The 16,168-nt window shown below is 32.1% G+C and overlaps 1 protein-coding gene across 1 annotated transcript; it reads left to right on the top strand.

The window, feature by feature from the left end:
- The first annotated feature begins 332 nt into the window (after positions 1–332).
- On the top strand, positions 333–15,287 carry LOC149479899 (uncharacterized). The gene is made up of 10 exons (XM_089707642.1): positions 333–336; positions 8,251–8,364; positions 10,134–10,249; positions 10,755–10,858; positions 11,243–11,328; positions 11,880–11,976; positions 13,033–13,231; positions 13,565–13,649; positions 14,372–14,530; positions 15,172–15,287. Exons 1-10 carry the CDS (start codon positions 333–335, stop codon positions 15,285–15,287), a joined length of 1,080 nt encoding a protein of 359 aa, XP_089563768.1.
- The last annotated feature ends 881 nt before the right edge of the window (positions 15,288–16,168 follow it).

Raw genomic sequence — 16,168 nt, 5'->3', positions numbered from 1 at the left:
TTCTAGCTGTGATTTTAGAATTATTATAATATTCAAAATAGCTAAAGAGCTGAGTTTCATGAATCGGATAATATCTAACATAACACTGATTATTGAATAGTAAACAATATTCTTATAAATTTGCATTACCTATGTGGACTTTTGTTCGATAGATTCAATGTATATGCTTATAATAAGGATTCAATGCCTTAGCCAGTTTCTTGTGAATCCTTGAAAGATTATCTTGCTCATTGAAGCGCAGTATATGGACCACCCTTTGATGTTAACCTTCGGTATAACGGTGAGCGTGTGATGTTTTATGTTATTTACCGCAATATTCGTACTCGTATCATATGGGTATGTCCGGAACTTCTTGATGTGAATGTAGCATTTCCAATTTGTTTCAAGAATGAAAGTCTATATTAATGCTTTGGTTACTTTATTTCCGACTAGTTGAATAAAATGCTGACGCACTTCAGCATCAAGGGGCTAATAAGTGACCTATAGTAGGAATTCTTTTTAATTTTTGAAATATTTTCGAACCACAAACTCATAGCAACGGTGATATTTTTGCATCAAGCAAAACAAACATTGCTATAGCAATAAAACCATTATATAAATTGATGTCAGATAAAACGATCAATATAACAAAATATATAGTGATACACGTGTCAAAAATGAAAACGATTTCATTCAACGAAATCACACGATCGGTATCATTGACGTAATGCATCATATCCATAACTAGCTTCCGCCCACGACTTTGTACGTGCATCCCCGTTTTTCCCCGTTCCCACAAGAATTTCGGGAAATCCTTTCTTAGCGGATGCCTACGTCCTAACATCTACCTGCATGCCAAATTTCAGCCCGATACGTCCAGTGGTTTGGGCTGTGTGTGTTGATAGATCACTATATCATATATATCATATATCAATCACCTTAGAGTTTTATATATATAGATTTAAGTATTGGTGGCTCAGTGGGGAGGACCACGGAATATAAATCGACAAGATGGGGGTTCAAAACAAGGCGAGCGTCTAGGAAATAAATTGATTTTTCAATCTATCTGCGAATAAATTCAGTACTGCTACGGCGAAGGAAAAAAACGTAAGGAAACCGGCATGTCGAAGAATCAAAAAGTTCGGCGATATGTGACACATGCCAGCTCGCATTTGCGATGGCGTGGTTCCCATAGTGGTCCCGCCGTGGTTCGTGCAGTGGGAACATAATGGACTGATGATGATCATAATGATCATATTAATATTTAATCAGCAAAAAAGTTAGGTTATAACATACGTACAGTTGGCGTTAAATTAACTCTCCGATCTCTCTATATAATAAAGTCTCCCTAATTCAGCTGAGTGTCGCTTGGGGTCGTGCGAATGGAGGAGTGAATCGTTAGAATAATAAGCCACGAGTTACTGCAAGAAACACGATCTGTGCTCACGTTCATTGGTAATTGTCTGGTTAACATTTGTGGCGACGTCGATATCATATTTTGAATTAAGCTGCATACTATTATATTAGCTACTCGACCGATTTTAAAAGTTCTTTTATCATTCGAAAACTATGTGTTTATCGAAGCAATTTTTTTCGGGTATAATCGGAACAAGCGCATAATGTTAAATAATGTGTAGATACTTAGATTTTAGACATCCATCGAATATTAACAACAGCGATCCAAGAAACACTTAAGCTTAACCCAAATTGCTTGTTTTCGTAGCAGTCTACGCCGTAGGCTACGTAGCACGTTAAAATTATAAGTATATATTATTGTTATCAAACTTATTCCTTGTAAGAGAGATAAAATAAATATACGATATAACATTACAATTTACAATTTCATATTTCCTATGAGCCTGTACAAAATTATTGTGAACACTTATGTTTAGTGTATAAAAAAAAATTCAGTATAAATGTAAAGTAAAGTTATAATCATTCCCATTCATACGTACTGTCGTTAGCTTGATGATAAGATAAAGTGCTCATAAAAATTGATACCCTTAAAAGCAAGATTTTCTCCTAGTAATTCATGTTTCTCGTATATTTTGTGAGTATACTTGCAGTTTGATAAGAAAGTAGTTCATTCGTCAAATATGTTTATTATGGCAGTGATTACAAGTTTGGTGCAACTCTAAAACTATGTTTAAGCTACTAGAATAAAATTTTAACCAAATCTCGGCGAAGTTTTAACTCTATTACATTAAGTAAATCGTATTGGAAAGGCGGTGTTTCGTGAATTTTAAGGTCATTTCGTGAATTGTCAGGTTCTGTGTACGTTCATTGATTGGAAGAAACAATTAAGTGAATGGCACTCTATTCCTCATATTTTAATTTATATATAGAGTGCAAACTGTGTCGTACATTTGCGCTTGTTTAAAGTTGCATTTCGAGCCGGTCCGCCGTTGTGCGAGCACAATAACTGGAGGCCGCTTCAGGCGCTTTAAGTGTGGGTTACGCAATACTCGGAAATTATTAATGTGCCGAGTTTCTTGAAAATATTGCAACGTATTTTACTTTCGTATTCAATGCCAGCTCTTACAGCTAAAAATCATTTATAAATGTATATTTGTTTTATAACCATTGCATGCGCTAATGATTTAGTGAAATATGTTTATATTCTCCATTTTTTTATATTAATATGAGCAGTACTTTATTATAAAATAAAAAAGTGAATCTAATAAATAAAGTAAAAATCAATGAGCAATAATAGCGTTAGTGTTAGTAAAGGTCACTTCTGCCCAGACCCCGTTTCCATCCATCAGATATATATTAAGTGACACGTAAAAAGCAGAGATAGCGATATATTTATATAACATTATCTTAAAATAATTATATCAAGAAGAGTAAATTCATAGATAAATAATTAGTAGGTTCCTAGAATGAACATACTATAAATCTGACGAGTTAATAAAAATGTTTTTTTAATTCTATGCTGCCTTTAAAGTGAATTTGCAAAGTAGGAATCGTTAAAAATATTTTATTACTTATCATTATTTCTTATAAGTAACAATTAATCGTTATTTTAAAGTAAACAAAATCCTTGATTCGACACCATTTTTATAACAAAAGTTTTTGCATTTATCCTTGTGACAATATAACAAGGAACATTGCAGCTTTTCACTACGAGCTATGTTTAATTGGATGGGTTTTACTATGAAATGAGGGCATCTTGTGAGCTGTCATGTACCCCACGTTCTAATTATACTCTTCTAAATCCCGCTATAACAACAAAGTTCCCAGTTTTCCCGTTGTTAGTATATAACGAGCTTTAATAAAATCTGCAAAACTGAAGTAGAAATGTCGTCATTATATAAAGTTCACCGGAGAACGGTCATGTTAGTAATAGGAGATTTATACCACGACTACAATACGCTTTCTCCAAGTACTGGCTAACTTTACAAGAACAACTTAAACCTCGTATGATTTATATACAAGGGGCCCACGATTTTCATACTTTAGCTTAAACATTAGTACTCCTACACACGATCAATATTATAATTAATAATTGTTGAAAGCCAGTTCCAATTTATTCGCAGTTCTTCTGGTGTATTCAACGAGCGTGATCAATCAGCCAAAAGGATATTTAAACGGATTAGCTTCACTTGAAATCAATTTCAATCGCTTTGATTAAGTAAACATTACATAAACACACCCCTAATTTGTGTATTCCATTTTAGTGTTTATTTGCTTTACATAAGGTGTATTTCCAATTGTGTGGTATTCTTGATATTTCCTTGATATTTTGTAATGTGTCCTTGAAATGTGATAGCCGCTTACGAAATGTTTTGAATTAAATACGTATCTAGAACACAGGTGTTTACATGAAGTTCTGGAATACGTTTGAACAAATGAACAATTGTCTTTGATGAAGCAATATTATTTTACGCACTAGTTAATATTAAACTTCTCCAGAAAAAAAAACACCAGAACTTAAAATACGCGCCCATATCAACAAGAATACTCCTGAATTCTTATATTTTTGTAATAACTATAATTACACTTTTATTCTCATTTTAACTTACACAATATACTTATCAAAAGCTAGGTCTTTGTTGTTCGCGTTAACGAATTACTTTATATAAGGTCGTGACGATGATTTAAATAACCTGCACAAACATGACATTAGTTATTGTTACATTTCAGACATTAATAACTACGGGGGAACTCGTAAAGGACCTTAATGCTCCTCGTTTCGTTACGAATAAAATGGCTTCTCTTTTATTAAGGCGTAAAAATGATTTTACAACTTTTATATGAGTTTAATATAATAAGATGGACACACGTTCTGGAATCTGCGATGGTTTTTCGTATACAATTTTGTAGAAAAATTGTGAAGAGTTTCTGATGATACGTGTAAATTGTGTTTTTATTACAGATTTAGAACGAAATGTTTGACTCTTATCAGCACATACATTGAACGAAAATATTCGTGTGTATCATTGCTGCTAAAAGTCGATAAGATATTGATTTCATGGAAAAGATGGTGCTGTTATCAATTTCTTATAATATATAATTCGAAATGTGAAGTAGAGTAATTTAAACAGATATCAATATTTATTCATTATATTCATAATAAAAAAAAATATATATCAATATTAATTAAGGGTGTGTGCTCACAGTAGGAAATGAATAGCTATTTCTCTGGTAAAAATTATTTGAATTACATGTTCGGCTGATAAACTTAAAAGAATGTTGAAGGAACTAAAACAATGTCTTAAAAATACTTTTAAAATAAGTTGGAAATAGTTACAATTTTAAGATTAAGAAAAACTAAAATAAAGTTAAAGTAATAATATGTATAATGATTCTCAGAATTGTTTTAATTGAAGCTTTTTGTTTTTAATTGGCACTTTGTACTAATTTAATCCATTAACAAAAAGTACTGGTATTAGCTTAAGTGTTTGCTATTTGGTAGTTACTAATTTTGGTAATAAAATAGAAATTTGAGAATTAAAATGTTCAATTAACACACATTTAATAAGAGTAATTAATTAACAGTATGATTAAAAACTTTCGTATAAATTACGACAAAATAGTAAACGGAGTTGGTAAAATTCCAGAAGCATACCTAAAGAGACGGGAGCGAGGATAGCGAAATAAAACAGCAAAGTAATTACAACTAGTTTCTTATAATTAAGGATGCTTCTTTGCTTATTTAGAAGGAGCATTTTCAATTAAAAATCAAGAAAGCTCATTAAGGCTGACAAGACGGAATACCAATAAAACTTAGAATCATGCAGAAGTTGGGATTAAAATAGTTTGAGGTAGTGCATTCTCGATAGCGAGTTAATAGTTGGAAATTAAAAAAAGCAGAAAATAAAATATCCACCACGATTTAGCTTTATTTTTAAATTCAAAGTTTTCAAGTTTAAGTCAATATAGCTTCAGAACTTTCTGGGCTAATTAGTTTTTGTGAATTTAGAAGATCTCTTTACTGTTACGTTAGAAACTAGAACATCTTTTTTGTATTGCTCTCATTTGAATTGATTTTACGTAATGCTTAATATACAAGGAAAACATAAAACATATTTTTCGGTCATTATTCATATAATGTTATATATAATTTATTAGTGCCTAGTAAAAGCAAGCAAAAATAAGTTCCCAATTTACTGTATTTATAAGCTGACACTAATACATATTATATAGAACTGGTTAAAGGCGTTTAACCCCAATCTTCGACCTGTAATAGTCTCTCCCGTGACCCAATTCCTCGAATTTAATTTATTTTCTCCTCAGTATAACGTTAAAAAGCAATTGGGCGATGCAACGATGAGAATTAATCTCAATTATTGGCCAGCTATTTTGTAAATACGTTTATTTTTGATCCAGTTCTCTGAAATTAGTAAAGATATTATGTTAAGGTTTTTCATTTTGGACATTTTTCTTATTTTTTGTTAAGAGTTTTGAGTTTATTTTATTATTGACTTCTATACATATAAAGAATATAAACATATACATAATAGTACTCCTTCATCTCTATCATAAAATCTGTAGCTTTTATGGGACAAATTAAATAAAAGTACGAGACAAAAAAGGGCGCTCGTCTTTCGAGCAATCTTCGCATCTACGACAATCCCCCAGCTACTGATTTGAATTAATTTGGCTGTTATATAATTGGCATACAGTTCATTATGCCTTCAATGCAATTTGTCGTTTCCATTCCCTTCCGCGGCTGTAAATTGAGCTTAAATGGATTGTTCCCTACAATCATTATTGACAATTCATTAAAATCATCGAATTATATCAATCAGTTTCAGTATATTGCATGCGATTACGTTCATTAAAGTGAAGTAGGTATGTTAAAAATTATGCAATTTCCTTTCCATCGTGAACTATTTTTACATGAGGTCGCAATTTGCGTGGAGCCTTAGAGTAATTTATAACAAGGTTGTTGCATTCACGGAATTTAATTTTAATTGGGAGTAGTTATGGTAATGTTATTTTACATATAATGTATTATACATATAAAAACATAACCAGTATTGCAATGTCTTCGTTATTTCCATTATATAATAAAACAATTAAGATTATACAATAAAAATAAACATTTATAACTTAAACACAGTGTTAACCTAAATGTTGATATAACTCTTAAATAATTTACTATATATTATTATTTTCCTTAGCAGTAGTTTTGCTACTTTTGCTCTATTGACAGCAAACAGAACATCTCTATATATAATTAGTTGCTATATTTTTTTTATTTTTGTGTTTAACCTTGATAAATTAACAATAAAATATCTTTGATAAGCGTTATATAATCCGTGATGTTATTCAAGGGTCGTAGACGATTATAGGATTATAAATTCAGCACAATATAGCGTGAGGGCACAACATATTTATAAAATATAAAGTTAATCAGGTGTTTTAATCTCTACTACTGAGAATTATTTTATGTTTTTACCTCTGTAAATATCTAAACATTTGTATTTTTATATTTCTGTTCATTAAATGAAACTTGATCACTAAATAGGCCATATTCACACTCATGAAAAAAAATAATATAAAAAAGCTGAACGATGATGAAAATTATAATATATTCAACACGTATTTCACCCACTTAAATAAGATACTACGTGGGATGTTGGATATCATCTATCACTCTAATTATTACCAGTATTATAAACATAAGACTAGCTTGATCGAATAATATCTTAGTTATGTGTAGGATGACAGTGTAATTGGCGTGATAAGTTTGACCCAATTTCTTAGAGGTTGTATCGTTTATAACTATAAAGCTTCTGGCATACTATTGTAGTAAGCACGCATTCATATCCAGCTCACAAAATAAAGCCTACAAAACATTTAAACATATAAAAGAGTTTCTTTTAAATCCCCCAGTTGCAGCAATAAATGCTTGCAACATTAATCTTATTTAGCCTTTATTTTTTGTAAAACCTATTTAGTTTTCTTCGCATGGTGCTGGCAGTACTTTATATAATACGTTAAGGTTCAATTGCGCTATTTATAAGCGGCTTATAATTTTATTATGAATGCTGTTTAATAGTGGCTTGTCACGCTAATACGAGGATCACTGTGTGTGTAAGTGAATGACGCATTGAATGCCTGTGACGGTGTTCAAGTTTTGATAACAAGGAACGGCATTTTTAAAAAGGTATTAATTTAATGACATAAAGTAATTAGATGATTGCAAGTGTTAATTCGTGGTATTCATATTGTATTAATTAATATTAACATTTCATCATTCCTCTTTAATAAGAGGAATGATGAAATGTTAAATACATGCTACATTTATCCAGGCGAATTATGTTGATTTTTAACAATGAAATTATATGAGTATAGGACCGTAAACTCATGTGTTCCAATAATGTGTAAAAGTTTTACGTTACGTTACCTTGTTACTGGAATTCCAAGTTTATTGTTATGACACGAATAACAATTTAAATGTGGGATTGTGAACGGTCGAATTCGCGTAGCATTGGCTTAACGTAGAGCCTGATTTTTTTCCTTGTATTTAAAATATACTTACGATACTGTATAATTAAACGATGTTAGTATTTAAGTGCAATTGACAAAATATATTATGTGTATTTAAGCCGGGGGTTCAAGACAAAGCGAGCGTGCAGGAAATAAATTGATTTTTCGATTTATCTGCGAGATGCTATCATCCATCTAAAAGATACATTACTTAACAAATGAACAATAAAAGTACATAATATATTACTTAAATAATAATATGTCTAATATTTTTATCGTAATAAGCCCAGTAGAGCAGTTATAGTATACATTTTTCTTCATTAATTCCAGACGCCGAAGGCACTGGCGGTGCAGATCTGCAGCGAAAACTGGACCTACTAAATGGTGCGCTTGATGCGGAGCGGGCTGAACAAGCTCGGCGGCAGCTGCAGTACGTCGCACATTGTAAGTTCACATCTCTCTTCCACCAGAGTTGTGGATGTGGCTATGCTACGTTGCTGTGGATCCGTTTGATATCCACCAACCATATTCATTGATGCACATAGCCTAGCACTGGTGGAAACGGATTTGCTAAGATACGTTTTTTAAATTGAAGGATGTGTGCTTTGGATGTGTGCTATGGGTGCGTGCTATCACGAGTAGTGTAGTTATGTGCGGAGCCTACTATCGATACATCACATAGCTCGAGCTGCGCATCTTCCTCGCACAGATACTTTGTGGCGGCGCATTTTATAGCACATCTTACTCGCACCGCTACTTACTACTTAGCTTAGTATGAGCAGAAACAGTCGCATAGTTTCACAGCATAGCAGCATAGCACATCTCTGGTGGAAAAACACCCTTAGTCCACTGGACGTAGATCTCCTATGGCACGACATTTAGCCTGATTGTTGGTTGAAGTTCACATGGTTCACACTAATCATTCATTGTAGCATATAATCGAGGCTAATGACATTGTAATGTACTAGGTTTTATTACGGGGAATTGAATTTGTATTGTAACATGACGTGACAAGTACGTATCGATTTACAATTTTGATATTGTATCGTGTTGAAAATTATTGCTGATATATGCTGATATGGCAAAAGTGATGTATAGAAATGTGTCATAAAATCGTAGTACTTAGATTTTTGATGATATTTTATAAGTACAAATGTATATACCTACCTACATATGTGAGCGACCACATTGACCTAAATGCGACATGTAGAACTAAAAAATAGTTTTACCAATGCATTAAATTCTATGAGAGAAGTTCGTCTCTTGAGGTCTATTTCATTCGTACTTTTCACTTCGATACATCGTTGTGGTCGGGAAATATATAGATACATGGATTTACCATAATCAGTTTACGTTTGACCTTTATTTCTTTTCGCACATTTACAAGTTTCTTTATTTCGTGTGAAAGTGGATTGAGTGATGTATGTTTCTAAATTGATTCACACGAAGGAATATACGTGTTGAAAGGGTTAAAAGCTCGTGATTTGTTTGTGTTATATTATAAAACGAATTATCTAATAATATTTAATTTACTTTTTATGATTTAGTATCTTATAATACAACATAGATATTGTTTATAATACAACAAAAGTTTGTTTGAAAAAATCTTGCCGGAGATGTGCGACGGTACATTCAAAGAATTCAATTAAATATTATTTAGTTGTCTATATATTAATTTATCTACATTTAGTTACGTTACTGTTTTCCACTGGTTGTGAGAGAATTGATCAGCGAAACAGATGCGAAATGCGTCTGTTTTAGTTCCATTATGGATACGGAGCTTCCCCTTACGTTGTTAGATTCAAATCGGTCGCATACGAAATTCGCACTTATGTGTAATAATGATTGCTGCTTTGATTATGCTAGTGGATTCTTACTAATAAAACACTGTAAATACACCACTTTTGAATCTTGAGAATAAGTAAAATAGGAGAATGAAAACCACATATGAAAGCAACATATTCGAATGATGTCCAACAACCAAAAAGTATAACGAATTGTAATTGCTAGGGTAGCTTTTTAACTCTTATAAGACATGGCTGATAATGTTATTTCAAAGTATATTTTATCACACCCGTTCAGGAAATCAGGGGCCAAATAACTTATTTTAATTGTATCAAAATTATTGTAATCGTATAATTTTGTGTCGATAGAGATATTATACTATTCAATTAAGTTATTTATTATAATACTTACTTTGATTTACATTTTAGCGGGTTACTCAGAGGACTCGGACTACACGTCCGACCTCAACTTCCCGGTGGGCCAGCACGCCAACTGCAGCGCGTCGCAGTTCAGGAACGCGGCGCATCAAATGCATACGCCACAGGTAAATAATTAATATAATAAAAAATATTTAATAAGATGAAATTATTGCACTGCCATCGCTCTTTAATATGTGTACAAAGTTTGAATTGAATATGTTGGTAACATACAGACACACTAGTGAAGCTAAAATATAATAATAAAAATGTTCATAAAGTATATAATTAGAAGAATAGATAATATTATAAAAATACGCACTAAGGAGATTATATATAAAGACAAGTGAAACCAATGAACGATAGTGTTATGTTAATAAATTCTTTAAAAAGATAAATTATGTAATTGATCCATTATGTAATTATCTATCTGGAAACATGTATTTTAATTTCTCATAGTATCTGAACATATAACATACATCGCTTACAATTTACTTGAGAATTGCAATTTATAAGCTGTTTCATTCGTAGTCCTTATATCTGGATATGGAGTTGTCAATGTATTTTCTATTCTACTGCAATATATTTTTTAAATGTTATCACAGATAATATCACAAATTTTTTTATTTTCAGAGATCTTTGGAGGCGTCCAGGGAAAATTCATACGAAAGAGAGGAATACCACTTGCACGGCGACACTGACCCTTTGTATTATAATAGTCAACCTAGGACTAATAGGTAAATTATTAATTTAATGAAGATATTGTTTTGCTTCCATTGATATTAATTATCGTGAAATAAAATCTATATTTAGTCTTATATAGATGTAAGAGTGAATTATAAATGTAGGCTCTGATCTTATAGTCTATTTTACACAAGTACTTATATTAATTACTTATCGTAAAATAAATTGTTATTTTACACATATATACATTGTTGTATTGTGTTATGGCATATAATTTTGTTATCCTTTTGCAATACGAGTGGTATTTTGTAACAAATTCTGTACTAAAATTATATCCGAATACAAATTAAAGACTCTCTCTTATTATATTATATTTTTTATATATAGATTTACTTTCCATCTTTAAAATTAATTAAAAATGTAATTTATATTTTCAGAATAGACACATGGTCACAGTTGCATGCGCAAGCGAGTGTTGAATCCGCTATATCATGGCGGACAGCCGCCGACTGGCAATCGGGAGGTAATTTATATTTTTATATTTCAGTCATTAAACATAGATAGTTTCAAAAATAAAGAATTCGATTATGAAGTAAATGATGTTTTCTGTTATTACTCTGAAATAAATCAAGTTACTCAATGAACTGTCTGAAATTTTAATTGAAAATTTATTTAATTCGGTGTAAGAAGAACATTAATTTATGACTAGATTTAAATTTACTCCTTCTTAAGGAAAAAAACATCCATAAAAAGGTTTATACTTTCGTTAAATAAAAAAACTTAGAAGTAGAGCCAATACTTGCGCTTTCGACACAGGTGCGTAAAATGAAAATTTTCCATCAGTGTTCAGTATTTTGCAACACACTAGTTGATCACAACTATCAAGTAACGATGTGGGTGGCTAATAACGTCTACATAGTTTATTAGCCCCACATTAATTTTATACAACGCAAATATAAATAGCTGGTTTATGTTTAAATGTTTTCAATTGGTTCAATATAAAGAATATAAAAAAAGTTTAAATCATTTTTAAATATTTATGTAACTCAATTGCCCTCCTTTTTATTATTTCAGAAGATCATCGGAGGCCAAGTCTCGAAAGGCAGAACACGTTGTATGACGACAGCATCGGCTACGGGTATGATGCCTACACAAATAGTACGCACATTAGGTATGGGTGTAGTTTTGATATAAGTCTTGCTTAAATATGATTAATATTCAATGTTAATGAAAGTTTATGGCTATAAAATGTCAATCTTTGCTCTATGCTTATCGAATTTATTTTTAACTAGCTTTCCGCCCGCGGCATCGCCCGCGCAGTCAAAGAAAAAGCCGCATAGTTCTCGTTCCCGTGGGATTTCCGGGATAAAACCTATCCTATGTCCTTTCTCGGGTATCAAAATATCTCTATACCAAATTTCATGCAAATTGGTTCAGTAGTTAAGGCGTGATTGAGTAACAGACAGACAGACAGACAGAGTTACTTTCGCATTTATAATATTAGTATGGATTTTTAAACAATGCAACATTATATGAAACTATATTTGAAAACGGCATTAAAGTGTAGTATAATGCATTTTGTTTTTAACTTAATATACATGTAATGTATAAAATTTGATTACATTAGTAATCAGAACTATCTATAATATTATAGGGAACTATAAAAAATCAACTAAACTTACATAATATTTTAATTTATAAGTCTGTAAATAACAAAGTTTATCTAAAAATTTATAATCAACATGTCCAACACACACCGAAATATCACAGCATGCGAGCTACGAAGATTACTACGATGCTACGAACTACACACTTGACAATTATATTTCATATCATACTTTTATTATTTAATGAAACCAACAATATAAACATACCTAATACTTACATTCCTAGGGACCACTCACATTTATCGCAGCAAGTCAGCTACGATGAGTACTACGATGCTACGAACTACACTTGACAATTATTATTATATTACACTAGCTTTCCATCCGCGGCTTCGCCCGCGTTTTCAAAGAAAAACCCGCATAGTTCCCGTTCCCGTGGGATTTCCGAGATAAAACCTATCCTATGTGTTAATCCAAGTTATCCTCTTAAAGTGTGCTAAATTTCATTGTAATCGGTTCAGTAGTATTTGCTCACAAACTTACACATTTAAAATATTAGTAGGATTTGTAGGAAACTAAAAATATAAATATACCTAAGTACCTAATACTTATACCTCCAGGGACCACTCACATTTATCGCAGCAAGCTAGCTACGAAGAGTACTACGACGCTACGAGCTACCCGTACCCGTTCGAGCCGCCGCCGTGGGAGCAACGCTTTCTCTACGACGACTGTGGCCTCAACCCTATCGAGTATGAGAACATTATCAACAAACGACGCTCGTCAGTCGTGCAGCTGCCGCAGATGCCTCCGAAACAAGTAATTGAAATAAAATATTTAATCGTTTACCTAATAATCTATTGGTAAAATGTGTTTATTAAAATAAACACGCAATATTTTACTGTTAATATAAACACTAAACTCTTTCGTAGTTTGAATAAATGTAACTTAACATTACTTGACATTGGGTCCTTCAATAAAAGAGCTTATTTGTCCTTAAAGGCCGGCAAAGTATCTATTGCCTATATGCATGATCTGACACAAAAAATAATCACAACAAATTACTCGTGAAGCTTATATAAATCGAAACAAAGCATTTCACTTCCTTAGATTTAATATAAATTCAAAATTTATATTGTTATTTTGTTCCAGTTGCCGCCTTCATCTCGATATTCAGACTACAATGAAATGGCGCCGTACAGACCGCGGCCGCGACGTACCGCGGCCAGTCTGCCGGGTAAAATAACACATTATTATGTTTTAATGTGTAGTTATTTATATCTATACATAGAATAAATAATAAATTGTGAATAGATGATAGCTTAAAACTGTGAAAAAACGTTTGTACATAGAAATTAAAACTCAAATCTCACCCGTTACACTGTGATAATCACCGAAATGGTGAAAAATGGAAGCTTGGTCATGTCTTACCTGTAACTGGTACTTTAAATGATATCTCAAATACACCACATACACATCTTGTAATTTCTATATTTATAAGAAACTATTTTGTATGTAATAAATTAACACTCATTAGCTGCGTCACCATTTACTTCAAAGCGTAGTGACGTATCATTAATTTAATATTATCCTTATCTTATTATCATCATTATCTCTTTCGGTATTATACATTACCCATATGTATTCCATAATATACATTAAGTACACTCGTACGAAACGTTTTAGTATGTGAATTAACACCCTAATTACAAGCTCTACCAAGCTCTACCTCCGAAGCGTGTTGCTCCTTTCATCGTGGCATGAATCAGAGCTTTAAAAGCCGATATTATCTGCAATAAAATACTTTGCATACTCATCTTATATTATGTACACAGAAAGTATTTAAATTAACAATAACCAGCGTTAAAACCAAAATTATCAACAAATAAAATATCTGAAATGCTTAATCCACACATCATATTTATACTCAGATTTAAATTTTAATATGATCATATCCAGCTACGCCATCGTCAACGCCAAAGCGGGGTCGCGCACTGCCCGTGCCGCCGGGCAGCGAGTCGGGCTGGAGCCGCCGCGGCCGGCGCCTGCCGCGCCCGCCCGCGCAGCGGCAGCAGCCCGTACCACCTGCTAGCTATACTAATGTGCCTTACACGCAAGGTGTGTGTTGTATTAATTAGTTATTAACTGTTATATCCTTACTAATAAACAATATATTTCTTTACTCCTTACTAGTATAGTATTATAATTATTATCTTTACAAGGTAATAAATATATGCAAAAGTGTGTTTATTTGTTTGTTTTTCGTTCACGTCACATAGGAGCTTTTAATGATTTGTATTTTATGTATATATAGAGATAGGCAGGAGGCTATATAGCGACTTGGATACTTTTTACCGAAGTAAAACGTGGTAAAACATCTCTTTCTCATGGGAAAATCCAATAAATTTCGATAGATGGCGCTATACTATGTGCGGCGCTATGCTATAAATATGGCATGTGTGACAAAATCTGTTAAATTTTTAACCACGCGAGCGAAGTCTCTTACAGCAAGCTAGTCTCTAGTCAAACAATATTTATAATAATTTCCAAACATTTTTTTAAGTTTAGGCAAGCATTTGACCATCGCTTCGCCTGATGGAAAGCGACTAGCGTGGTCTAGGATGGAGCATGTTTGCCTAATAAATGCCTATTCACATTAGTTTTGAATAAATTATTTATGTGAAATATACGTTTAAATCCATATATTTTTATGAAAACGATATTTTAATATTTCTGTTTGTTGCTTTCCCTTGTTACAGAAACCGAGAGAACGGTACCCGACGTTAGTAATTTCGGTTACCAAACTTATGGGTTTCAAAAATACCAAGACACTGCCATTGAACAGTATCCAGATAATAATTATACTGCAAGGTAAACTTATGTTATATACTTTTATATTAATATATTTATATATGTACAATTGAATTTCTGAAATACATGGTTAAGTTACCTTTTAAAACTTTCTTATGGTCTAAAAGCATGGTTAAACTATTTTTTATGATATTTCTAAACTCTTTATGAATTTATCATGATCATTTTTAGTTTAGTTTAGCTGTTATAAACGTATTTGCTAAAAATAAATATTAATTTCTTGCAGCGATGAAGATGGAATGCAACCTTTCTTTAATGAGACTCCTCATGCGACGCCCTCAGCAACTACAGGTAATTTTCTATTAATTTTAACATAAATTGGTAGATACGCGAATACTAGGTTAAAATTATTTTTTGTCAAGGTGATAAATATCTACATAATATTATGTCCGTATATTATCTAAAAACCTCCGATGGTAGAAAAGATCTGAGAAAAAGTTCTTTTATTTTTTTAACGTTATCTATAGATAATAAAAATACGACATGAACAATAAAAGTTACAATTTCTAAATGTATTTTTAAAACATATATCTCGTAATTCCTGACCAGTTCCGTAAATAATACTGCATATAGAGCATTATACGATTTAATTATTATCAGTGACAATGAACGCGAACTTATTGAAAGATAAAAGTTTCCGCTTTTCGACCTTGACCATTCTGAATGAGTCGTATGCTTATTAGTTTTTTAATGACACTTCAGTGAATATGACGTCTCAGTTAGTTAGTTTATTCAATTATTTATCGTATTCCATATCTAAGTGTTTGTTAAAAATTCCAGCACAAAAGACGACTTGGGGAGAGACGGAAAGTTCTGCACAGTTTTCATACACGGTTACGGAAGATGACAATACATACATATCGACCACTGCGCCTTCAAAATATT

The sequence above is a fragment of the Colias philodice genome, chromosome 19, assembly GCF_061535455.1.
Source record: "Colias philodice isolate Cphi_HAF_F1 chromosome 19, ilColPhil1 Martin Lab GWU primary, whole genome shotgun sequence".
NCBI lineage: Eukaryota > Metazoa > Arthropoda > Insecta > Lepidoptera > Pieridae > Colias > Colias philodice.
This window is presented reverse-complemented; position numbering and strand designations above follow the sequence as displayed.